We start from the raw sequence: 27,290 nt of genomic DNA on the forward strand, positions 1-27,290 counted from the left end.
TTCTCTATTTCATTTAGTTCTGCTCTGATTTTTATTATTTCCTTTCTTCTGCTGACCTTGGGTTTCACTTGTTCTTCTTTTTCTAGTCCTTTAAGGTGTAACGTGGTTATTTATTTGGGATTTTTCTTGTTTCTTGAGATTGGCCTGTAATGATATAAATTTCCCTCTTAAAATTGCTTTCGCTGCATCCCCAAAAATTTTGGTAGGATGCATTTTCATTGTCATTTGTTTCTATGCATCTTTTGATCTCTCCTCTAATTTCTTATTTGACCCAGTCGTTCTTTAAAAGTATGTTGTTTAATCTCCATGTATTTGTGTTTTTTCCTGCTTTTTTTTTTGCAGTTGATATCCAATTTCAAAGCCTTGTGATCAGAGAATATGCTTGGTATGATTTCAATCTTTTCAAATTTGCTGAGGTTAGTTTTATGTCCCAATATATGGTCTATCCTTGAGAATGTTCCATGTGCACTAGAAAAAAATGTATAGTCTGATGTTTTAGGATGAAGTGCTCTATATATGTCAATTATGTCCATTTCATCTAATGTGTCATTAGGGCTGCTATTTTATTATTTTCTGTTTGGATGATCTATTTATAGCTGTCAATGATGTATTTAAGTCCCCTAGTATAATTGTGTTTTGATCAATTTCTCCCTTTAGTTCTGTTAGTAGTTGCTTGGTGTATTTCGGTGCTCCCTGAATGGGGGCATAAATATTGATGACTGTTATGTCTTCTTGTTGTACAGTTCCCTTTACCATTAGGAAATGTCCATCCTTGTCTCTTGTTACCTTTTTCAGCCTGAAGTCTGTTTCATCTGATATCAGTATGGCTACACCTGATTTTCTCTGGGTACCATTGCTTGGAGTGTCAATTTCCACCCTTTCACTTTGAGTCTATGCTTATCTTTGTAGCTGAGATATGTCTCTTGGAGACAGCATATGGTTGGGTTTAGTTTTTTGATCCAATCTGCTACTCAGAGATGATTTTTATTGTAAACCTCTATCATGTTTTTGTATGGAGAGAGCTAGAAAGTTAGCTGAAGGTCAAGTTCTCATGCAGAATACGAAAGGGTTTTATTAAGCCTTTACCTACAGTATTTTTCATTAGTCTGGAAAATCTCAAACTTTATCTCTTCACACGTTACTTCTGCCTCATTCTGGATTTTTCTGTTCTTTGAGGACTCCAGCTAAACATTTGTTAGACCCTTTCAAGGTTATCGTTTATCTCTCAAATCTATGTCTCTAATGTTTTCTTATATATTTTCCATCCATTTTTTTTGTCTTTTTGTCATTCTAATTAGCCTTCTAACGTGTTCTGGTTGTTAATTCTTGCTTAAACTGTGTGTAATATACTAAATTTATCAATTGAGTTCCTTTTTTTTAAAAAAAAGATTTTATTGGGGAAGGGGAACAGAACTTTATCAGGGAACAGTGTGTACTTCCAGGACTTTTTTCCCAAGTCAAGTTGTTGTCCTTTCAATCTTAGCTGTGGAGGGTGCTGTTCAGGTTCAAGTTGTTGTCCTTTCAGTCTTAGTTGTGGAGGGTGCAGCTCAGCTCCAGGTCCAGTTGCCGTTGTTAGTTGCAGGGGGCGCAGCCCACCATCCCTTGCAGGACTCGAGGAGTTGAACAGGCATCTTTGGGGTTGAGAGCCCACTGGCCCATGTGGGAATAGAACCGGCAGCCTTTGGAGTTAGGAGCATGGAGCTCCAACCGCGTGAGCCACCGGGCTGGCCTCATTTGAGTTCTTAAACCTCTATCAGATTTTTTCAAACTTTTTATTTAAATTTTTAAAAGCGTAAGCATGCTTTAATTGCAGTCTTTTTCTGATTTCTGACTCTGCTAGTCATTTTATTTGGAAAATTATCTGTAGGATAATCTGAGGTTTGAGGTAATGATGCCTTCTTCTGGGGAGAATTTTTGTTTGTTTCTGCCCAGTGACTGTGGAATGCCAGTCTAGGACCTATTTATTCAGTATTCAAGGCTTGAAGTTTCCTGATTACTGTAAAACCTGATTGGAAGTGCTGACTTACTTCTGGTTTATCTTTACCTTATGAGGTCTTGTATTAAATATGGGGAGTGTTTATGTTAGACTTTCCATCTTCTGTGGCACTAGATTTAGATTTATTTCTCTCTTGCTCAGGAATCCTTCAAAAGTCATAGCTCAGTTTATAGATTTTACCTTTGGATTGTCAAATGCCTTCTGGACAGATGTTTGGTTTAATTACCTGGGATACTGCCTTCTAAGATTTGTGCTAGATAATTCTTTATATTAGGTATTTGCTTTTGCTTTTCTGAATTCAGATATTTTGATTGTTCTCTATTGGTGAGTTGAATCAAATTATCTAGTTGTTTAATATTTATGCCAGCATTCCTGGGGTAAGATTTGTTTATAAGTTAGATAGGAAAACTAATTTTTGCCTGGTTTTGGCATTGAGGTTATAATAGCATTTTACAATAAGTAGAGAATGTTCTTTCATTTTTCAATTTTCTCTGTAGTATTAGAAGTCAGATCATTGGTTGTTTCTGGTGGAAGTTTGATTGGGAAGGAGTAGAAGGGAACTTTCTGGGGTAATGGAAATGTTCTGTATCTTGATAAGCATTATTCAAAACTAATTGAAGAGTTTACTTAAGATATGAGGATTTCACTGTATGTAAATTATACCTTAATAAAAATTGTTGTTCAAATATTAACAATTGTTGAATCTAGTTGGAATGTATACAAATGTTCATCGTATTATGTTTTCAATTTTTCTTTACAGATTAAAAAAAATTCAGAATAAAAAGTTGGGTATATAAAATTAAAAGATAAATTAATAGTTCAGTTTCCTTGACATTAGTTTCAGTAAAGGTTAAGCCAAACACTATTTGCAAAATGTAAACAAGTGAACATTTGTGATTAAAATAGATGTATGTTTGGCAAAAGAAGAAAGGTGACCTGAAATTATCTAGGAGGCTTGAACATGGTTATAGGAAGAGGAAAGGAGTGGAAAGGTAAAGAAAGATGTTGAGATCAGGCATGATTGATGTGATCAGAGATAGGAAGGGAAAGAATTAAAAACACCCGTACTTGGGACTAAACTCAATTTTCCATGAATAGTCCAATTAGGTTGAATACTCCTTTCTGAAGATACTAGGACATACCATATGGGTATCTGAATGCTTCTTAATACTTTTTTTTGGCGTGTTTATCAGCTGTTTAGATACAAAAAATTATTATATATCAATTTGTAAGTTTATAAAATGCACTCATATACCTTATCTCATTTAATCATCCAACATCCTTAGATCAGTAATAATCATTGTTTTATAGATTAGAAAAGTTAGGTTGAGACTTTGCTAAAGTTACACACCTAGTAAATGGAAAAGCCAATCCTGAGAGTTTTGACTGTACGAGTATGTAGTATAATCTTAGGACACTTTCATTGTAATTCTTATTTTTAATTGGAGCCAGATTAAGATGATAGCCCAACCAGGTAATTGCCTAGAATCTCAATCCATAAATCAGATTTTATCCTTGAAAATGTAAATAAAATAGTATTTAATGGAATTCCTCTGGGGAAACAGTTCTGTATGTGGCTGGAGTGGTACTTTGGTATGTGGTCTACAGTAGTGGTGAGCCTACTGTTATAACACATTATAAGGAAGTTAGATCCAAGTAAGTGCAGATTTGTTTTTGATAAGTAGGATACACTACAAATTTGAGCCAGAGCTGAATTGCTCATGACAGTAAAGAGAGAGGCATTCTTTCTATACTTTACCACTCAGCTTTCCCTTGAAAAGAATACTGAATAAATATAAGGAGTATAGTTTAGAAAAGATGCCAAATTAGTAATCTGGCCTGGGGAGACAAAGTAGCATCCTGTTTCAGAATTGTTTTGGTTGCAACTAATAGAAAACTCATTTCAAACTATCCAAGACAGTATAAAGGAATTGGCTCAAGAACACTGACAAGTACAGAGGTAAGGTGGGTGTCAAAGCTAATTTTGATTTTTTTTAGTGATTCTTGCCAATGACATGGGTTGGTCCTCAAGCTCGCCCCTCATAGCAAAATAGCTACAGCATTCCACATTCTAGAGAGTGTCCTCAGCTCTAATCACTGAATATCTAAGACATTTATTGCCCTACCTGATTGGCCTACCTTGGGGGCAGGGGGCCACACTTGACCTAATTGGCAAACCTGGAAATGCCCTGTAGTTGGATTTACAGGAACAGTTCTGATCTAATCACAGCATCCATGAGGACATCAGTTGTTATTGGCATAAGCCCGTCTGGACCAGCACCTAATACTCTGTGCAGTCAAACCTACCCAACCCTACAATGAACACTACAAACAAGTTTCAGTGCAGCCTTGCTTCTCTTAGTTTTGTATTCATGTTGGTCCCTCTTATGGGTTGTAAGATCCTTGGCGGAAAGGCTTATTGTATTCTATTCTTCTTTCTGTTCCCCAAACTCCTAGTCCACAGTAACCTTCATTTAACGTCTGTTGAATAATGTTAAACTCTACTGAGGTATAAGCCAAGGCCTAAAGAGACTAAGCTAAGATCAAGAATAAGACAAACTAAGACCACAAAGTTAATGGTGTAGAACAGGGGTGTCCAAACTGCAGCCCGTGGGCCAACTGCGGTCCACAATCCATTGTTAATTGGCCCGCAGCAAATTCCAAAAATATATTGTTTACTTAAATAAACCAGGTGAGCCAATACATACTTCACCTCGAGTGAGTGGCCTGGCTGTTTGTGTATTTTACCGCATATGGCCCTTGGTAAAAAACGTTGAAAAAAGTTTAGACACCCCTGGTGTAGAACCTACGCTAGATATTGTTCTTCATTTCTTCATTAAACAAATGAATAATTTGTCAGGAGTTTATCAGTCATCAGTCTAGTGGGTTAAAAAAATTTTAAGGTAAAAAACTTAAAACACTATGTAATAATCACACAAATAATTACATAATTACCATGGAGAAATATTACGAAGAAAAGTTCAGGTCCTATGAGCAGTTGTAGAGCGGGATTTGAATTAAAATGGGGCATGGGGGTTTAGGGAAGTTCTTCCTGAAGGAATGATACTTAAACTGAGACCTGAAGGATGAACAGGAGTCCAAGAGGGGAAGAGGGAAAGAGTGGGAAGTTATTCTGGGCCCGGGGATCAACATTCAGAGGTCTCAAAAGGTGGTGGTTGGTAAGACACCGTCTCATCAGTGGTGGTAGTGGGTCTGATGGAGGAACTGAAAGAAGTGCATTGTTGGTGAAGTGAGGGGGAGTGGGAGGAGGCATAGGCAGGAACCCGATTTAACGGGGCCGTGTAAATCACATTAAGTGTTTTAAAGTCTTTTCGTGGATGAGTTCCATTCACCTCTTCAAGGAAATCTGAACCGTGTACTTGGTCCAGCAAATTTTCTGATCAGTTGTACTCAGCATCTTCTCTCATCCTTTATCAGCAAGTCAGAAGTGCCATCAAGCTTCCTTTCATCTTCTCTGCCCTTGCCATTTCACTCTTTCCTAGCTATCAGATTTCCCTGACTCCTCGACTTTTTATCATAGCCCTTCTGATAACTCTCTTATTTCACTTCTCTTCCAGTGCCGCCCCTCCCCCCAACCCTTTCAACTCTGCTGTCCATGACATTCAGTTGCCCTTGAAAGTCAGAATCAGCCCCGTTCGTACTTTGAGGATATTAGCAATCCAAAGAGGCCCCACCGATCCTGCATCATTAGATGGGAACAATAGCTCATCCAGCACCCCTACTTAGGCTGTTCCGACACAAGTACGCGGAGGACGGTTTCCTTGGCAGCTGCTTCCTCCGTGCCCAGCCACCGTGTGAAAGGGCACCGTAAGAATTCTCCCGAAATGTTCCCGTGCCGAGTCCCGACGGCTTCTCAGCCACTCCCCCGGGCCAGGCTCTCCTCCCAGCCCGCGGGTAACGCTGCAGTTGCGACGGCGCTTCGGGGGGTCGGGCTCCGGCCACCGCTCGGGGGAGGGAAGTCACCGCTCGGGGCCGAGAGGGGACCGCGACAGGGCGAGGCACGAGAAGGCACGCGGGAGGCGGGCAGGGCGCGATGGAGGGCGGGAGCTCACGGGAGGATCGAGCTCACGGGAGGACCACGCACACCGCCGGGAGCACCGCCGGAAGAAGCCGGCGGAAAGTGGCGGGCCCGGTGGGCGGGGGCGCCTGGTGGGCGGGGCCGCGCGGCCGGGGGCGGAGCTCCTGTGCCTGTCACGTGACGGGCCCGGCGGCGGCGACGGCGGCGGCGGCCGCGGCGTCTTCAGCGGCGCCCAGTGCAGGATGGTGCTGGAGGCGGCGGCGGCGGCCGTGGTGGCGGCGGCGGCGTCGTTGGCGGCAACGGGAGGGGGTGCTGTGGCGGCAGCGGCGGCGGCGCCCGCGGTTGGTATAAAATGGCGGATTTCGAAGAGTTGAGGGTAAGCGGGGGCGCGGGAGTGCGGAGCGGAGGCGGCGGGGGAGGGGAGGGAAGGCGGGGAAACCGCAGCGTCGCCGCCGCCACCTTCTTGCTGCGCGGGGACGGGTTTGTGGAGCCCGGAGTCCCGGCCCGCGTCGGAGTGAGTGGGCGGCGGGAGGGGGAGGGGAGCGAGGCGGCGGGGCCGCCGGGGCGGCGGCGGGGTTGGCGGGCGGGGGTCGGGCCTGGGCTCCGCACACCTGGCGCGGGGCTCCGGGGCCGCCCTCGGCAGGGCCCGTGGGGACGCGACCTCCCCGTTATTTTAGGGCAGATGTGGAAGCAGGATTTGCTGTTCCCCCTCGGCGAGGGGTGTCCGGGTCTCTGGCTGTTGAGAAGTGCACATGCTCCTCGCTCGGTGGGAGACGGTTTCCTGAAACGCCAAGTTGGGTTGAGGAATTCTCTTTTCTCTGGGACCGATGCTGCCGTTTAGTCGGAGGGGTCACGAGAAAGGCCCCTCGCCCCAGTGCTTCCCCGACGAGTCGGGGGGCAGCGTTGTCTTTTGGGAACCCTGCCGCCGATCGCCGGCCTTCCGCCGTGGCGTTTCCTGGCGGCCGCGGTGAGAAATCCGCACCGCCCGCGTCGTCGTGCGGTGTGTTCGTGAGCTCGTCTCGCCGTCGAGGAGGAACACGTTTCCTCCTAGCCGTGCAACAAGGTCACAACTTGATTGTCGCTCCCTCTGTACAGTTGAGGTTTGAAAAGGGGTGGGCTGCAAGGAGAACGTCAGGATAGGCCCCCCCACACTCCCCACCCCCCGGCTTGATAACCTTCAGAGTCCTCAGCGAAACAAAACGGGGGTAAAGGAACCAGATTTGTGTTTTATGGCTCACTTGAGTTACTGGTGACATAACTGGAATGCTTAAGGACGGAAACCCTGATTTTTAAAACAAAAGTCAAAATACAGATGAATGTAAACTTGAAATTCACTGTCAACCTTTTGCATAACATGAACGGATGGTGTTAGGATTACTTTTTTGGCATAAGAAGGAAAGGAATTCGGGAAAAGGTTCAGTTTTTGTATGTTTATTACTGTTTTTTGGCAGGGGATGGGGTCGGGGAAGGATGTCGGCTGGTGACCTGGCTGGTACAGTGGACATCAGCAAAAGAATGCATTGATTATTCTGATCTAAAGGGAGATTGTTACAGTTTGTATAATGCCTGTCGTTTTCCCCTCCTGCTCTGTCAAGAATCCTTTAATTCCCAGTAAAGATAAAAGTATATTAATGAATTAATGCCATATACTAGTTTATACAGAGAACCACGATAGTAGTAAAAGGTGTTCATAAGGATAAAGTACGTATAAGGATTTTAGTGTCTCAGAACCCCAGCTGCAGAGCTTTTAACACCTGTGGAGCTTTTGAAGCAACCAGGCCTGAGCCTCACCTGTGTAAATTCATGCGTTAGTTTTGGGATGGATTAAGAAGACTGAAGTTTAAAGGTAAATTTATTTTTACCTGCAGTATTGTCTTAATTTTTGTGTAATAACAGATGTACGAGTATACAACTTTTCTAAGATTTTTTTGTTGATGAACTTTTCTAAGTCTTGTAGTACACTTTTTACATGTTGGTCAAAGCTTAATAAAAAGCAGATAGTTTATTTACTGGTATAGAGCAGAAAGAACAGTCAGTGCTTTGGTTGGAGTGGAACCAGAAACTTCCAAGTGGTTGGAAATCAAAGAAGCTTTTCTCTCTGTGTCTCCCCCCTTCCACCTCTTTTCCCTTTTTTGTGGGTCAGCTTCATCATCGCTTTCTGTAAATCAGAATTACTTACAGAAAGAATTACTTGTGATTACTTCTCCCTGCACTTGATAGAAGATGGCCCCCCTCCCTCACAGTTCACTTTAGCTAACTAACAATAGATTAATGGGGAGAGTTTTTAGAGGAGGGGAGGGTATGGGCTGTGGAGACGCTGGAAGAATTATCCACTCCAGTCTTTGCCTTAGCTGCTTAGTGGCATCTTCTACTTTTAAAGATGAACTGTATTCCCGCCCCCTTTAGCCCCCCGCCCCCGCCAGTGCAAAGGGTGATGATGATAACGATAACGCAGATATCCAGTAGAATATAGTGCTTGTTATAATACATGGTCTAAGCACTACACAGACATACTTAATTTTCACAATTCTATGAAGAAATTGAGGCACAGAGAGGTGAAATAACCTGGCCTAGATCACACAGTTCGAGAATGGAAGACGTGCGATTTTTTAACCTCAGATGTCTAGCTTTAGAGTTGGTGCTCTTCAGAGTCTGAACTATACTGCACTGTTCATTTTCCTTTGGGTCCAGGCGGCACTCCCAGCTATCCTCCTGTAACCCACGGACTAAATTGCATGATAAGTAACCAACACCCTTCTTATGTGACTGCTAAGGTAAGAAAATTTTATAAGAGTTGATTAGAACCAAACTGAAGACATGCCCAGAAGCAAGAGCTCAAAAATGCTCCAGCGAATGGCAGTTTTGCAGTTCTTTTTATACATTTGGAATGAAAGGAGGGAATGTAAAGAACATTACATGAAATCTATTGGTGGTAGTAGGTTAAGGAGATGGAGAGAGCAAGGAGGGGAAATCCATATGACTGGATAAAAATAAAATAGAGAGATATATTTCTTTTACATTGGTGGGTACAGGGTAGTTTATATTTAACAATCACAGTAGGAAATAGTGATAGTATACAGGCAACAAGACTATGAGCTTCCTTGGATGATTACCAGAGGGGTCTGGAAAGGAGGATTACTCTGGCATTTCAAAGGTGTATTACCCTAGATTCGAAAGAACAATGGACAGAGCTTGCTTAACATGAAGATAAACCTTTCACTAAGGAAGTTAGAGGCCTGGGAATGACTATCCACCAGGTAGGAATTTATGATCAGATCACACTGTGAGGTTACTTTGGTCACTGAGCTTGTTAGATTTGTTACATAGCCCCCTTTTCCTTCATGTAACATGTAATATTGAAGGGACGATTGACTGAAAAATCTATTTAGAAAAGGTGAAAAGTGAAGAAACTATTCTAAGTGGCCTTTGTTTCAGACTATATTGCTACGGTCAGAGTGATAGTCAAGTAAATTAAAGCACCAGGAAAAATCACGGGGATTAGTTTGTTGGCTGACTTCTTGGCAGTAGAGGAAATAGCCGACCTGAAGCCACATATTTGGCTGCTGTTCGTCTGCTGAGAGGATTTCCATTATCTTTGTCCATTATTCAGGGCCACTCCATGAGTCTGTATAACCAGAGCTGGTCACTTCTGGCTGGTGCTGCCATCTCCTGTACTGGAGGTCAGGAATTTGGGGAGAGGTCATTCTCATAGTGACTCCTGTGCTTTTGCTTTGTAGGCTTGGGGGAGGGGAGGTTGTTTGAAGAGACAAGTCCTGTAGAACCTTAACAGGCACAGAGAGGTGACGGACAGTTGCAGTTTTTGAGACTGCTGTGTGAGCCAGTACCAGAGATCTTCTCTGGCCATAGCAGAATATGGCAGCCCCACACTTTGAGTTCTAGTGACCAGTAGAATACCAACCAGCACACCTTCCAGTTCTGGGAGAGAGAGTGATGGGCTGACCTTAGGTGAGAATCCACTTCTGTTATCATCATCTATAGTCAGGTTAGAGTCCCATCATACAAACCTGACTCATGAGAGCACCCCGGTGGGTTGAGAGAAAGGAAGGGACAAATTCCCTGTGAAGGGAAATTGACGTCTGAATAGTCATAGATCTTGATTATAATAATACATCATGTATTAGAAGCTTCCCAGGTGCTATAGAAGAAATTACTCAATTCATCAGTTGCTTATTTGCAGCATTTATTATGTTGGTAGGAGTTTGCGATTCACTGGTTTGCAAATTAACTACTGTGTTTCCCTGAAAATAAGACCAGGTCTTATATTAATTTTTGCTCCAAAAGACGCATTAGAGCTGGTTGTCTGGCTAGGTCTTATTTTGGGGGAAACACAGTACTCTCCACTCAAATAGAAAGGTTGAAGGGGATCTATTGTTAAGATTTTTTCAAAAGGATCGCTCTTCTGTATTTCTCACTATTTTTTTTGTGCATTGAGAATTTATTATCTCTGTGTGTCAGAACACGAGAATGAATGCGTGTGCAAATCTCTGGTTATGTATTTGGGCTAGTGAAAGCCAGTGATTACAGCTTCCTTAATTGATACTAGTAAACCAGACACAGAAGATCTTTTATACTAAGAGGCTTAAGTAATTTTATAACAGACGATTTTCTGTCTAGAAGGGTTGAGTGTTTAGTTCCCTATGCCTAGCAGGACTTACCATCCTGGTAGCTTCAGGTGCTGTTGGGTTGCAGAAGGAAAATGGGAAGTTAAATTAATGGGGGACTAGAGTTAGAGGTCCTCATAACCCCCAACCACTGGGCAAGGAAATAGTCTAATACACATAGATGTGATAGATGTAACAGAATCCACCATGTGATTCAAAGCTATTAGTGGTGTTAAAAGATAAACTGAGGCGTATTAAACTTTTAGGAATTTATTTGAGCAAAAATTGATTTGAATCAAACAGCGCCAAACCAGAAGTGGTGAGGAGAACTCCGTTGACTGAAGCTGGGGGGAAAACTTACAAAGACAGAAGCAAAGTAAGGAAATTATTGACTGGCTATAGCTTCCACCCTAGTTGGCTGTTTAAGGCTTAGATTTTGGTTTCCTTACATAGGTGCCAAGCTTTAGTGTCACCTCAGTCTAAAGGCCTCCTTGTTTGATTAGTTTAACAATTCTCCTCTTTTGATTGTCATGTTGTACGCAAGAGATTGACTAGAAACTTGGTATTAGCACCACCTATAAGTCACCATCACAGTTAAATTGCTCTTGTCTCATTGTGAAACTCATAGGTTATGATCCATGGAAGAATCGCTTTTGCTGCTTAGCCCATTGTTCGTCTTGTGTCTGTTTCTGGGTAGCGAGGAGGATCTGGTATGGTCCGTTTCAAAGAGGTTCAAGGGCATTCTTTCTTAGGTGTCATTTCCAGAAGACCTACTCTCCAGGTACGTACTAAGTTGTAGAATGTTTGACCATCTGTTGGAGGTTCATGGAAAGCTTTCTTCACCGGGTGGAAATTTTTATATATATATATATACATATATATATATACATATATAAAGATTTTATTGGGGAAGGGGAATAGGACTTTATTGGGGAACAGTGTGTACTTCCAGGACTTTTTCCCAACTCAAGTTGTTGTCCTTTCAATCTTAGTTGTGGAGGGCGCCATTCAGCTTCAAGTTGTTGTCCTTTCAGTCTTAGTTGTGGAGGGCGCAGCTCAAGTCCAGTTGCTAGTTGCAGGGGGCACAGCCCACCATCCCTTGCGGGAGTCGAACCGGCAACCTTGTGGTTGAGAGGACGCGCTCCAACCACCTGAGCCATCTGGGAGCTCAGCGGCAGCTCAGCTCAGCTCAAGGTGCCGTGTTCAATCTTAGTTGCAGGGGGCGCTGCCCACCATCCGTTGCGGGACTTGAGGAGTTGAACTGGCAACCTTGTGGTTGAGAGCCCACTGGCCAATGTGGGAATCGGACCAGCAGCCTTCGGAGTTAGGAGCATGGAGCTCCAACTGCCTGAGCCTCCGGGCTGGCCCAAAGCTTTGCAATATTGAGTCATACCAGAATTTATGAGTACAGGAGACATACGTGGTTCTATCATCAAAGACATAGGTCTTTCTGTTATTATTTTATAAGGTGTTAATTTATGCTTTTTCTATATGTGTTTGTTGATCTAATTGCCATCAAAACCAATGGTAGAACTTTTGTCCAGGGCAGTCCAGTTGATTCTGTTAATTTAGCTAGCTTTAGTTTTAACTTTCCATTTGTCCATTCAACTTTCCAGATGACTAAGGACAGTAAATGCAATGTGTCAGCAGTGCCTTATTTAATTGCTTAATTATTTGTCCAGTGAAATGAGTTCCCCTATCATTAGAGATTCTCTGTATACTCCATAAAGGAAATACAGTTTCTAAAAGTTTCTTAGCCACTGTTGTGGCATCAGCTTTTCTGCATGGAAAGGCTTCAGTCCAGCCTGAGAACATACAAACAATTACAAGAACATATTGATAATCCATTACGGGAGGCAATTGAATGAAGTCCATTTGTAAGTGTTCAAATGGCCTAGTAGGTGGTGGGAATGCTCCATCTAATAATACCTTAATGGTCTTTCCAGGGTCATGGGCTTGACAAATAAGACATTGGTTGTAAACGACTTTCGCGACCTTGGAGCAGTCATCCCATCAATACTTTTTCATACTGTATCTGTGGCATGATGAGTTGCTGAATGTAGAGCTTTTAGTAATGACATTTGTAAGGGTGTAGGAAGAACCACGTGGCTGTCCGTCCGGGGGCCCTCAGTGAGTCCTTGTTTAATATTAACTTTGCATCCTTATTGGTCTCAACATTGTTACTCCAGCTTAGGTGCCTGATTTTGTCTTTTATGTAAATTATCATAAGTAATTTGGTTAGAATCAATCTTATGGCGTTCCTTCAAGTGCATATTGTAATAATTTTAGTTCTGGCTAATGTAGCATGGAAGTCTGCTAGAGCATTTCCGGGATACTCAAGTTGTTTTTCTAGTATGAGCTTCAGTTTTAATTGCAATTTAGTTGCAATTCCAGTAGAAGTGAGGAACCCTCTGTTTCTATAACATACCAAAGTCATGGACCACCCCAAGGGCATATCTGCTCTCAGTATAAATGTCTGCTGCTTTTTCTTTGACTAGCTGCCAAGCCTGAGCGAGGGCATATAGGTCTGTTGGTTGAGCAGACTTAAACTGGGGAAGGATCCTCTTTTCCAGTAGTTCACATTGGCTTGTTTCAGCATATCCTGTGTGACATTTCCTTTCTGCATTCTTAGCACAGGACCCAGCAATGAAGGGCATTAAATCTGGGCTTTCTAATGTGTTTTGTAAGCGAGGGCTTAATCGTGACTCCACATTTACACAGTTAACAGTGATCGGTGCTATCGTCAGGCAAGGGTCACAGAGTTGAGCAAGTTGCAGTGCTTAAAGATGGAGTTAAGAAGGTGAAATACCTTATTATTCATAAGGTATTAGTCTGCTTGCTGAGAAATGTTGTGTCTGATTGGACCTTAATCGACTCTCAATAGGATGAGGTACTTGTAAGTCATATCCTAAGACGCATTAAGGCTTCAGTTGCGGCTTCCCTCAATTTAGCTGCTGTGGCTACTGCTTTCAAACAGTTTGGATGTGCGCTGGCTACTGGTTCTAATTGTAAGCTGTAGGAATAGGTCTGTGTTTTCCTCCATGCTCTTGTGTTAGAACTTGTGCCTGGTTATCACACTTATGGGCAAATAAGGTGAAAGGTTTAGTGTACTTTGGGAGCCTTAGGACTGGAGTTTGTTGTAGGGCCAATTTTAGTTGGGGAAAGTCTTGCTCGTGATTACCTTCCCAGGGTAAGGGCTCTGGAATTGAGTTCCTTGTAAGCTCATATAGGGGAACTGTGATCAGAGAAAAATTTGGAACCCAAGATCTACAGTATTCTGCAAGTCAAAGGAAGCTCCTTTATTGTAATTTAGATGTAGGTCTAGGGAAATTTTGGATAGTGTTTATATTTTCAGGTGAGAGGGAAATGCCTTCTGCAGTCAAATCGTGCCCTATGCGGTGAACCTTCTCTTTCGAGAATTGGAGTTTTTCCTTGGAGGCCTTGTGGCCTTTACAAACTACTTGCTGTAATAGATAAATTGCATCTATTTCTGGATCGTCCCTTGGAGGGGAACTTAGCAATAAGTCGTCTACATATTGAATGAGTGTAGAGTTCTTAGGGAATTATAAGGTTGCCAAGTCTTGGTGTAAAACCTGTAAAAAATAGGACAGGGCTTCAGTGTATCTTGTGGCATTACAGTCCAGGTATATTTCTAGTTTTTTCCAAGTGAAGGTAAACAAATATTGATCCTCCTTGTCAACTGGGATACTGAAAAGAGCATATCAAAGATCCACCACTGTGAATCATTTTGAGTCTGGAGGTACATTAGATAACAAGGTATTGGGATTTGTAACTATAGGAAACCTTGGTGTCACAGTTTTACGAACTGCATGCAGACCCTGGACAAATTTCCAACTTCGTCCATTTAGTTTTTTAATGAATAAGATCAGAATGTTACAGGGATTAGTGCACAGAATTATAAGTCTTTTCTTAAGTCTTCTACAGTTGATGAGAGTCCTAGGATAGCTTCTGGTTTTAGTGGATATGGAGGGGATATAGGCAGGGGTTTAGAATTATCTATTTGGATTTTTTGGGGTTCAGAGCTCTTAATTTTGCCTTTGTTGAAGAAGAAACCCATCAGCATTCAGGCACTTCTGAGAGATCAGGGTTTTTATATTTTCTCAATTCCATCCATTCCTGCTTGCACAGGAGCACAGTAGCTCAGGTTCAGGAGGGTCAGGAAATTCTAAGATCATTTCTCCTTCTTAGTTAAGTTTTATATGACTTTTCATTTTAGAAAGCAAAATCTCATCCAAACAGGTTTACTTGGGGCAGTGTCAGTCACACATAAGGAGATGTGGTTTCCTGAAAATGGCCCGAGTGTTTTCTGGACCGATTTAGACTCAGGTGCCCTTTGAATTTGGTTAGAAACCTCCACAACAGAAATATTCTCTACTCTCAGGGATTTGCTGTTTTACGGAACTATCCACCAATACGGTACAGAATTTTCCATTGATTTTTATCTTAGTTTCCTCTTGCTCATTTAGAGATACCATGAAGAGCAATTTATTGAAGGATTCCTCAGAGCCCCATCAATGATTATTATTTCGGTAATCGAATTTTTTTAAGACTTCCCCAATGGAAACCCAGTCTGGATTAATAGGTGGAGGTCTGTTTAAACAATGGGTTCAACACGGGGCATTCCCTTTTCCAGTGCCCTGGTTGTTTACAGTAGAGGCAGGCATTTTGGGGCAAAGTATTCCTGAATGGAGGCTCTCTAGGTCTGGCTTGAAATCTGTATGTGGAGGTTCTCAACCTGTGGAGTTGTTGTAACTGCAGGGCCGTAAGGTTATTGGCTTTTTAAATTTTATCTTGCTGCAAGTTTTTTCCAAATGCTCAGCTAGGGCTGTTAATTCAGCAAAAGGGGCAGTTTCCCAGCCCAGCTTGTGTCTCTTTGTTTAGTTTGGACTGGAGCCTGCTAATGAATAAAGAAATCAAGGCGTTTTCTGTTTTTGATAAAGCCCAGAATGTTTCACAGAATTGTTTTCTAATCTTTTAGTCTGATATTGGTTCATCCTTCTTTGTTTGCGAGATCGAATGATAGAGCAGTCAGTCTTTTGAAAAAAATACCTTATCAGTACTTTCAAGTAGGTCGTGGGCTATTTTTCTAGTGTGTTTTGAGCCAACCCTGGCAGAGCGATTAGTATGTGGGTCTTTAATATTGCTCTTGGGATCTTCCCTTGTGGCTTTAGCCATTAACATTCAGGTGTCGCCAGGTCCTAATGTCATATGAATAAATTGGTAGATATCCAGGAGTTCCAGATTGAAAGCTTTACTTGGAATTCCAACTTGTAAAGTTTTTGAGGATTCTGTTTAGGGTTTGGAAAATCTTTGACAGTGGCCGGAAGTTCAGCCTTTGACCATGGAGAAAAGATGAATGTAATACATTTGGTTTTCCAAGCTCAGTGAATGGCCTCACTTTAAAAGGCATTTGTTTAACCTCTAGCTCATCTTCAGAGTGAAAGGCGATTGAGTAAAGGGATTAGTAAGTCCAGAATATTTAGGGAGAGGAGGATAAAGGGAAGACAGTTTGTGAACAGTCAAGGTCAAGTTAGTGTACACCTTTTAGATTTACCGTCAGCTTTGTTGCTTAAACTTTTCATTTGCCTTTTGTAAAGAATCTTTTAAAGAGGCATTTTTTTCATTCATTTAGTTTTTTAGGACCTTTTGCATTCCAATAAAAAAATACATCCCATTATTTAGGGGGAAATTCGGGACCCTTTTTTCTCTAGAGCCTCTGTATCTCATAAATGGATAGGCTTATCTAGGTTGAAATTTCCCTACTGTGACCACTGTACTTCAAGATTATTTTTGGTAAAGTTAATCCATAGGTTCAGGAAAACACAAGTTCTGGGCCCATAATTTTTCTATATACAGTTAGCCATGGGTCCCAGATGCAGGAGTCCCAGGTTGTGTGGACTCAGAGGAACCCACTTTTCTCTTCTTTCCCCTTATTACCTGAGTTAGATCCAATCCAACCCAAGTTGGATCCAGTTCGGTTTCTTTTAAGTCTGCCAACCCCAGACCCAGTCATGAGAAAGAAATACTCCAGTAAATTCGAAGCGCTCTTTTAAACACAAAAACTGTGGAACTCATATTTGAGAGGGACTTACCTGTCACCTCCAGATGCGGCAGGAAAGCAGTGAACTCAGTGGGCTCAGTGGGTGCCTTCACCTGGTGGCTTCTTGCCCTTTGGGGTTGTTGGGGGTCTCCTTTGGGTCCTGCATCTGTCTGATACCAGACCTGTTAAAAGATGAACTGAGGCATATTCACATTTTAGGAATTTATTTGAGCAAAACTTAATTCGAATCGGGCAATATCAAACCGGAAGTGGGTAGAAGTGTTCCGGATACGAGGACCGGAAGAACCAAAGCAGCCCTCAGAGAGTTAGGAAGATCAGCTTTGTTATGCCGGCGGGCTCAGCGGGATCCTTCCCAAGACTGAGCCCCTGGCAAGGTTGTGAGCAGGTTTTTATGGGTTGGGGACTTCCTTGAGTTGGGGAGGGGGTGGGTGTCCTCTGGCGATTGGCTCGGGGTGTGGCTTGGAGGGGGTGATGCGGAAGTGGGCTGGGGCTTAGGCTGGGGACCTCTCTCCGCTCGGGTCACCATTTTAGGTCAGTTCCACGTGGCAGGGAACCATTTTAGCTCAGTTTCTCCATCAGAAGTACTCTATTGACTGGAGGGGGGAAAAACTTTTATAGAGAAAAGGTGAAAGCAAAGGAAGGAAATTATCGACTGGTTATAGCTTAAATCCTAGTTGGCTGTTTGTGATTTTTGTCTTTAGGTTTTGCTTTCATCACCTGGAGGTATTTACAGGCTTAGATTTTGGTTTACTTATGTAGGCACTGCAGCATTAATGCCACCTCAGTATAATGGGCTTCTTGTTTAATTAATTTAAGAATTGATACTGGTAACCAGACACAGAAAATCTTTTATACTGAGGCTTAAGTAGTTTTATAACAAGATTTTCCATCTAGAAGGCTTGAGTGTTGGGTTCCTTATACCTAGCAGGACTTGCCATCCAGGTAGCTTTCGATGCTGTTGGGTTGCAGAAGGAGAATGGAAAGTTAATGAGGGATTTGAGTTAAGAGGGCCTCATCCCTCCTACTCCCAACTATTGGGCAAGGAAATAGTCTAATAGATAGGATAGGTGTAACAGAATCCACCATGTGATTCAAGGCTATTAATGGACACAACTAAAATTTCCAGGAGTACCTCACTTGAGATCATGGCTATGAAAACACGTTCAAAACTAAATATAGTTAATATATAGTCACAGGATGTGGAGTACAGCATAAGGAAGAGAGTCCGTGGAACTGTAACAGCTATCTGTGTAAGATGTCAGAGGGGTAGTAGGTTGGGGGAGGGGGTTATCACTTTGTGAGTGGTATACATGTTTATTACATTGTTTTGTACACCTGAAACTAATAATAATAATAAACTAAATATAGTTACTTTACCCTTGAACAACGGCAGGGTTACGGGCCCTGACCCTTGCGCCGTTGGAAATCTGCACATATCTTTTGACTCCACAGTTGGCCCTTCAAATACACAGACTCAACCAACCCACAGATTGAAAACAGTATTTTCAGTCCTCGGTTGGGAAACTGCAGTTGGGAATACAAAAATACTGTTTTTGATCTGTGACTGGTTGAATCACAGATGCGAAACCCATGGATGGGACGAGCCAACTGTATTTGTTGGGGGAAAAAAATCCATGTATGAGTGTACCTGTTCATACACGGTACGGTTCAAACCTGTGTTGTTCAAGGGTCAATTATATTTAAAACAAAATGAAATCATTAATTCCTAGTAGTCATTAAACCAAGATATTCTTACCTCCAGTAGACACTTTTGCATTTCTTTGCTCCTTAGGTCTGCACCTTTCCTCTGGTAAACAAACACAAGTATCTTTTCTGATAAAACTGACATTTTTCTAAGTATAACATTCTCCAAATGTTTCTCTTGACTCAGCATTTTTGCCTTTATTTTTCTGGATTGGATCTTAACTAGTCTTTTTAGTTTTTTAAAAAATTGGGATATACCTCCCATACCACAAAATTCAGCCTTTTAAAGTGTTCAGTTCAGTGTTTTTGGTCCGTTTGTAGAGTTGTGCAACTGTCACCACCATCTAATTCCAGAACGTTTTCATCGTTCCCAAAGAAACCATGTACCCATTAGGAGTCACTCACTATACTCTCTTTCCCCCAGCCCTCAACATTCACTAATCTACTTTTTATGGATTTGCCTACTCTAGGCATTTCGTAGAAGTAGAATCATACATACAGCCTTTTGTATTTGACTTCTTTCATCTAACATAGGCTTTTCAAGGTTCATTCATGTTGTAGCATATATCAATACTTGTATTCCTTTTTATGGCCGAATAGTATTCCGTTGTATGGAGTATACCACAATTTGTTTATCCATTTATGAATTTATGTACATTGGGGTGGTTTCTACTTTTTGGCTAGTATGAACATTCATCTACTAGTGTATAAATTTGTGTGGACATATGTTGTTCAATGTTCTTGGGTAGTTAGTTTCCTAGGAGTGGAATTCCTGGGTCATGCGGTAACTGTGCTTAAGTTTTTGAGGACCTGCTGTACTGTTTTCCGAAACTGCCACACCATTTTATACTCCCACCAGCAGTGCATAAGGGTTCTAATTTCTCCACACCCTCGATCTCATGGGTGTGAAGCGGTATGTCATTGTGGTTTTATTTGCATTTTCCTGATGACTAATGATGTTGAGCATCTTTTCATGTGCTTATTGGTCATTTATACATCTTCTTTGGAGAAACATCAGTTCAAACCTTTTGCCCATTTTTTTAATTGGGTTATTTGTTTTTTTTATTAAGTTCTTTATGTATTCTAGATACAAGTTCTGCATCAGATACATGATTGCAAACGTTTTCTTTTTGTATACTGTCTTCACTTTCTCGATAGTGTACTTTGAAGCTCCAAAGTTTTTGATTTTGACAAAGTTTTATCTACTTTTCATTTGTTGCTTGTGCTTTTTAATGTCAAGTCTAAGAAACCATTACCTAATCCAGTGTCATAAAGATTTACACCCATTTTCATCGAAGAGTTTATGTTTTAGCTTTTGCATTAAGGTCATTGATCCATTTTGAGTTAATGTTATTTTATGGTGTGAAATAGGGATTCAGCTACTTTTGCATGTGGACATACAGTTTTCCCAGCCCTATATTTTGAAAGATGATTCTTTCCTCATGGAGCTGTCTTGACAGGCAGTGTTTTTCTTCAGGTATCTCACCATCACAGTTGAATTGAAGTAACAGTGTTTTTGGTATCAATTGGTGTCATAGTCCAAACTGTTTTCTATGAATGTTCATTTTGAACCCCCTAATAATATGGCCTTTCCCCTAGACTTTTTGGAAAAACAGTTTGAAACAAATATGGTTTTTTTTTTGACTTTGCAGACAATATAAACCTAACAAAGACATTCAGAGCTCTCCATTTGCTTATTCATATAGGTCAGTAAGAGAACATCTTGGTTATGTCACAGAATGTATATTTTTTGATATTAGCATGTTATTCAATTTATGATGTCGAACAAGTAATTTTGCTTTTTTTCTAATCTGGAAAATGGTTTTAATATTTTTTATTCTATTTCCATTCCTCATCTCCCCCTTTTCTCCCTCTCCCCTCCCCCCCAATAAAAGCAATACTTGTGCAGACAGTGCAGGATAATTCCAAAGGAAAAGTCCTTCCTTTCCCTCTAAGTCCCACTTCTGATATAATTGCCTTAAACTGTTTTTTGGTTTTTTAAAATTTTTTAGGTTAATTCCAAAACTCAAAAATACCACATATCTTTCTATACCTTGAGTTTTCTTTTAACTCTTAACAGTATCTGTTGCTTGACTTTCTAGTAGATAAGAAATTTAGGTCATTATGTTTTCCACTTTTTCCTAATTCTGTTGTTGATTATTTTTAACTTTTTGTAATAGTTAAATTTCTGTTTCTTGGTCTATCAATTTTAGACATCTGTTCAATTCCCTGCCTTTCCAAGAAGGATTTAACATCCACCCATTTCCCTTGGTTTCTCTTACCTCCACACTTCCTTTCCATCGTGCTTTCATTTTCTATTACATTATCAAGATTTATAGCATTTATATTATGGTTTATAACTCTTCTAAACTTCTGTGCTTCCACAGGAGATTCTAGAAATTGAGTACTAAGAATCCGCCTTTGTAAAATGTATGCTGATGATACATCTTAGTCACTGCAGAACTAATTCATGTGGAGCTGTAGAGGAACTTCTGTTATTAAACCTGTGTTCCTTAAAGAAGTACAGCAAAGTCCTGCTTGAGTGAGGGAAGCTCATGGATATCATTTTTAATGTTTTGTATTACAGTGTGTTCTCATTTTTGAACCATTCCTCTTTTCTTGAAGATAAGCTTTCTGGAACGCTCGACCTTATGTCATTTGGGCAGCTTGCTTTCTTTGTGGCTTATACAGCTGTCGTCCTGGGATTACTTTACATTGCACTCCTGTGTTAGGTCTGTTGTTATTTGGATACCATCTTCTTTTTTTTTTTTTTTAAATTTTTACTGGAATATAATTACGGGTAGTTGTTTCAGCAAGGATACATGCTGGTGAGAAATTTTCTAATTTCTTGAATGTTTGAAAATGGCTTGCCTTTGTTTCTGATTGAAAATTTGGATACAGAATTTTAAGTTGATAATACATTCTTTTCTCTCTGAACTTCAAAAGCTTTGCTGTAGGATTTAAAACACCCAGTTTTGCTAATAGAGGTCCATTACAAATCTGATGATTATCCTTTTGTAGTAACTTTGTTTACAGTTTTTATGGTGATCTCTTTATCTTTGCTTTTGTGAAATGTGTTTAGTTGTAGGCCTGTTTCATTCATTGGTGGGGGGTACCTTTTCAGTTCTAAGACTCTTCAGGTCTGAGGAATTATCTTCTATTTCTTTGATCATTTCTTTACCTCCTTTTCTATTTTCTCTGAGACTCTTGACAGGTGAATGTTGGATTTCCTTGAAGTTTTATTTGTTTACACTCTGGAAGAGTTTCCTGACTTTGTCTTTGAATTTTTCTACAGAACTTATTTCAGAAATTATATTTTTAATTTATAAGAGCTTTGTCCTCTTTTTCTCCTTCCTTCCTTTGTATTGTGTATATTGTATGTAGCAGTGGTTTGTTTATGCCTTTTCACTAGCAAAGTAATAAGAGTTCCAGTTGCTCCATGTCCTTTCTTGTCCACCCTTTTAATTTTAGATATTTTGGTGGATGTTCAGTGCTTTTAAATTGCATTCCCTTATTCCTCTAATGGATAATGATGTTAAGCCCCTTTTAATATACTTATTGGCCATTTGGATATCTTTTGTGATGTGGTTTGCCAAGTTTTGCACCCATTTTTATATTGGGCCATCTCTGTCTTTTTTATATTTATTTGTAGGAGTTCATTGCATATCACCGATACCAGCTCTTACTGGTTATATTTCGCAAATATCTTCTCTTTTCCCCAGTCCTGTACGTCTGTTCAAACTTCTACTTGACTTTTCAATCTATCCGTGCCCTTTTCCCATTGGCAGATACGTCCAGGGGACAAGGGATCCAGTGTTCAGGCGTTCCCTTCGTTCCACAGTTGTGGCCTCGCAGGTCTTTGCTATCTTTGCAGTGCCTTATGCCTTCAGACAGATGTTTTCTTATATTATGTTCAGTGTTTGGGTTTTCACTGGGAGGGTTGGTTTGAAACAGTCTATCTAGTCCGTTATTGGGGTACATGGAAGTAGGTCAAGTCCTCCTGACTTGTAGTTCTTTAAGGAGATTTGGCTGTTTCCTTCTCCATATACTTTCAGAATTATCTTTTTAAGTTACGTAGCTACACACACACACACACACACACACACACACAAAACTTGTTGGGATTTTGATGGGAAATGCATTGAATCGAAACCAGTTTGGAGAGAATTAACATTTTGTTAAGTTTTCTTAACCGTGAACATTGTAGTCTCCATTTATTTAGGTCTTTTACTATGTTTCTCAAATTTTCTTCAACTAAACTATTGCAAACATTTTGTTACATTTATTTCTGGGTATTTTTATATTAAATCATAAGTGGTATTTTTATGTAATTATATTTTCTACCTTGCTGGTGTATAGAAGTAAAATATGACTTTGTATAACAACCTTGCTATACTCTTGTGATAAATTATCTGTAGAATTCGTTTGGATTTTCTATGTAGACAGACCAATCTGTGAATAATGACCTCTTTGTTTCCTCCTTTCCAATTCTTATGCTTTTTTTTCTTTCTTTCTTTTTCTTGTCTTAATGTGCTGGCTAGGATCTCCAGTACAATGTTGAATAGAAGCGATGATGGGGGCATCCTGATCTTGTTCCTGATTTTAAAGGAAATGCTTTCAGAGTTTCACAGTTAAGTATGATGCTTACTGTAGGTTTATTGTAGATAATCTTTTCAGGTTAAGGATGTTCCTTTCTATTACTGGTTTGCTAATTTTGAAAAATGGATGTTGAATTTTATCAGCAACTTTTTCTGCATCTTTCGAGAGGATTTTATTCTGTAACCTCCTGTTGGTTTTTTCCTGTAATCTGTTAATATGATGAAATACATTAATTCATTTTCTCATGTTTAAATCAACCTGTGTTCCAAGTATAAAGTCAACCCTGATCTGTCTTTTTTTTTCTTTTCTTTTTTTTTTATTGGGGAAGCGGAACAGGACTTTATTGGGGAACAGTGTGTACTTCCAGGACTTTTTTCCACGTCAAGTTGTTGTCCTTTCAGTCTTAGTTGTGGAGGGCGCGGCTCAGCTCCAGGTCCAGTTGCCGTTGCTAGTTGCAGGGGGCACAGCGCATAATCCCTTGCGGGACTCAAACCGGCAACCTTGTGGTTGAGAGGACACGCTCCAACCACCTGAGCCATCTGGGAGCTCAGCGGCAGCTCAGCTCAAGGTGCCGTGTTCAATCTTAGTTGCAGGGGCCGCTGCCCACCATCCCTTGTGGGACTCAAGGGATTAAACTGGCAACCTTGTGGTTGAGAGCCCACTGGCCCATGTGGGAATCGAACCGGCAGCCTTCAGAGTTAGGAGCACGGAGCTCCAACCGCCTAAGCCACCAGGCCGGGCCTGTTTTTTTCATGATTGTATTCAGTTTGAAGATAGTTAATTCAGGATTCTTGTCTCTAATAATGAGGAATATGGACCTGTAATTTTAAAAATACATGCTTTTCCACTTCTGGAAGAGTTATTGTAAGATTAGAATGCTGTTAAGTGTTTGGTAGAATTCCCTTGTAAAATTGTTACTGGTGATTTCTTTGTGGGACACTTTTTAACCGCTGATTCATTTGCATTGGTTATAGGATTGTTTGTATTTTCAATTTTCAAACCGGTTTTGGCAGGGTATACTTTAATAGAAAGTTGTCCATTTTATCCATGTTTTTGAGATTATGGCATTAATTTGTTGATCTCTGATTTTGTGGTGCCTGTAGTTAATTAATGTTCGTTTTCTTTTTAAGCCTTCTTTTCCTTGATCAGTTTTAAAAGCTAAAAGTTTGGCAATTTTTTTAAAGACTTCAAAGAATCAAGTTTTTGTCTTTTCTGTGCTTTTTAATGTATCCTTCCTCTATCTCATTAATTTCTATTCATTCCTTATGCTTCCTTTGGGTTCATTTCTATTTTTCTAATTAAGTTGGACGCCTTGCTTATTTTCAACGTTTTAACATAGGTATTTAAGACCATGAATTTCTATGTATCGTTTTTCCTGCATCACACAAGTTTTGATGTGCAGTATTATCACTATTTTTCTATTTTCCACTGTGAATTCTTTAATTTATGAGTTATTTAAAAGTTTTATTCCTAACCATCTGGGGGTTTGTGTAGTTATTGATTTGTAATTGTGTTGTGGTTAGGCTGCATGATCTGTGTGATATCAGTCCTTTGGAATCTGTTGAGACTGTTACCAGCTCTTAAAATTTTTGTTTGTACTTGAAGAGAATGTCTATTCTCCAATTATTGGTGCAAAGATTTATATATGTCCAGTAGTTAGGCATCTTAATTCTGTTGTTCACATCTTATATCTTTATGTTTTAGAGAATCTTTTTGTTTTTCCAGTTTTTCTTGTAGTTCTGTCAGTTTTTAAAACATATTTTTAAGTTGTTACTAGTACATGAAAGTTTAAATTTGTGATATTATCTATTGAATTGAAACTTTTACTCTGTAGTGACTGTCTAGGAATGCTTTTTGTATTACATACTGCTGTCTGATATTGCTGTACCTGCACTGTTTTTCTTTTTGTCAGCTCATTTTGGCTGATTTTTAAAATTCTCCCTCCCCCTACATTCTACTTTCGTCTCTTGTGAGCATCATGTTACTGATGGTCTTGGTTTTTGTAATTTTAAATTAAACTTTTTATTAAGATAATTGTCAGTTCAGTCAGTTGCCAAGGCATAATACAGGGACAGCCCGTGTACTCTTGACCCAGTTTCCCCCACTGGTAACATATTGCAAAACCGTAGTGCAGTATCACAGCCAGGGTATTATGGACACAGTCAAGATACAGCCCTTTCCATCACAAGGACCCCTTATGTTGTCATTTTTATAATCACACCCACTTCTTTCTCTCCCCTTAATCGCTGGGACCCACTCATCTGTTCTTTATTTCTATAATTTTGTCTTTTCAAGGACGTTATGTAAATGGAACCGTACAGTACGTCACCTTTTGGCTTTGGTTTTTCTCACTCAGCATCATTCCCTGGAAACTCACCTATGTTGCTCTGTGTATCAAGTGTTGAGTAGTGCTCTCTTTTCATTGCTGAGTAGTAGTCCACAGCATGGATTTGTTTAACTGTGGACCTCTTTAAGGCTTCTGGGCTGATTACAGTTTTGGGCTATTATGAATAAAAGTGCTGTAAAAATTTGTGCACAGGTGTTTTGTGAACATAAGTTTTCATTTTTTGGGGGATAAATGCCCAGGGCTGCAATTACTGGGCTGTATGCTTCTTGTACATACAGTTTTTAAAGAACTTGCCGAACTGTTTTCCAGAGTGGCTGTACCATTTTCCATTCCTACCAGCCATGTATGGAATGATCCTGTTTCTCTGCATCCTTGGCAGTATGTGGTGTTTCAGTGTTTTTCCTTTTAGTCATTCTGGTATGTATCTAATGATATCTCAGTAAGGCTTTAATGTGCATTCCCCTAGTGGGTAATGATACTGAAGATACTTTCATGCGCTTATTTTTCATCTGTATATTCCCACTGGTGAAATGTCTCTCTATGTCTTTTGTTCTTTTTCTAATTGGATTGTTTTTTTTTTTTGCTGAGTTTGAGAGTTTTAGATACATTTTAGATACTAGTTTGTTGGTTTGGGGACAGAGCCAAGAGTGCAGTTTCCAGGCTCTTGGCCTCACGTGAAAGGTAGTAAATGGCCATCAACTGTGATCAACTGTGATTGGATGGCTGTCAGCTGTGATTAGTTGGCCGTCAGCTGTAACCAGTGAGCCATGGCCACTAATATAACTGCCGTGGCTACGCTAGCAGGAAATGGGGGCTAGCAAGAAGATGGTGGCTGAGCTGGCAAGAGCAGATTGCAGTTAGCACGGCGGATTGCAGCTAGCAAGTGAGGTGGGTTGGCAGACAAGTGGACGGCAGGTTGTGGATCGTGTGGCTCCTGCTTCCTGTGTCTCCAGCCCAGGCGCCAGTGAGAATATAGTGGTATGACTCCCCTGTCTATGGCTCCGTGGGTGTTCCTTTTTGGCCTCACCATGTCCTGTGTTCTTATGTGGGGAGCGGGAGCGTGACAGTTGGATATGTGCTTTGTAAATATTTTCTCCAAGCCTGTCGATTGTCTCTTCATCTTTTTAACAGGGTCATAACAGAGCACAAGTTTTAATTTTGGTGAATTCCACTGCATCGTTTTACCTTTTGTGGATCTTGCTTTGAGCATCACGTCTACGTCTAACACTTGATGTCTTTTCGTAGCCCTAGGTCCTGAAGATTTTCTTCTTGTGTTTTCCTAAAAGTTTTGTTGCTTTATTCTAACACTTAAGTCTGTCATCCATTTGGAGTTAGTTCTTGTATAAAATGTGAGACTTAGGTGGAAGTTCTTTGTTTTTTGGTCTATCTACAGATGTGCAGTTGCTCCAGCACCATTTAAGACAGACGGAAAGGCCGTCTGTCTTTCCTCCATTTGAGTTACTTTTGCACTTTTGTCAAAAACTATTTGGGTATATTTGTGTAGGTCTATTTCTGGGTTCTTTATCCTGTTCCGTTGACGTATGTGTCTCTCTCTCTCTGCTAATAGCCCAGTCCTGATTACTGACCTAAGATGTGAAATAGGATAGACTGATAACTGTATTCTTTTTCAAAATTGTTTAAGCTCTTTTAGTTCCTTTGCCTTTTCATACACATTTTAGAAGAATGTATATCTATAAAAAATCTTGGTGAGATTTGGGTAGGAATTGTGTTAAATCTGTCTATCTGTTTAGGGAATATTGATGTTGTTACTCTGTTGAGTCTTCCAATCCCTGAAAAACCCATTTATTTAGCTTAGACTTGTTTCATTAGTGTTTTATAGTTTTCAACATACAAGTACATGTTTTGTTATGTTTTAAAACATGTATTTTAATTTTCTTTGG

At 40.5% G+C, this 27,290-nt stretch overlaps 1 protein-coding gene across 18 annotated transcripts in view; it reads left to right on the plus strand.

Annotated features, from left to right (window-relative positions):
* PIAS2 (protein inhibitor of activated STAT 2) overlaps positions 1-27,290 on the plus strand; it is an 87,133-nt gene that overhangs the window by 3,817 nt on the left and 56,026 nt on the right. For 5 of the 18 annotated variants that reach the window (XR_013995305.1, XR_013995306.1, XM_081079046.1 and 2 more), the window contains exon 1: positions 6,204-6,411. The exons of 1 other annotated variant lie outside the window; for it this stretch is intronic. Coding sequence is in view for 4 of the 17 variants with exons in the window: in XM_081079046.1 (XP_080935172.1) it covers positions 6,388-6,411 (24 nt within the window). In the remaining 13 variants the exon portion in view is untranslated. Of the gene's footprint in view, positions 1-6,180; positions 6,412-22,984; positions 23,079-25,787; positions 25,807-27,290 lie in introns of those variants that run through there. 12 more of the 18 variants (XM_081079056.1, XM_081079052.1, XM_081079048.1 and 9 more) reach the window with 5 other exon arrangements.

Source organism: Rhinolophus hipposideros (genome assembly GCF_964194185.1).
Source record: "Rhinolophus hipposideros genome assembly, chromosome: 17".
In the NCBI taxonomy this organism is placed as follows: Eukaryota; Metazoa; Chordata; class Mammalia; order Chiroptera; family Rhinolophidae; genus Rhinolophus; species Rhinolophus hipposideros.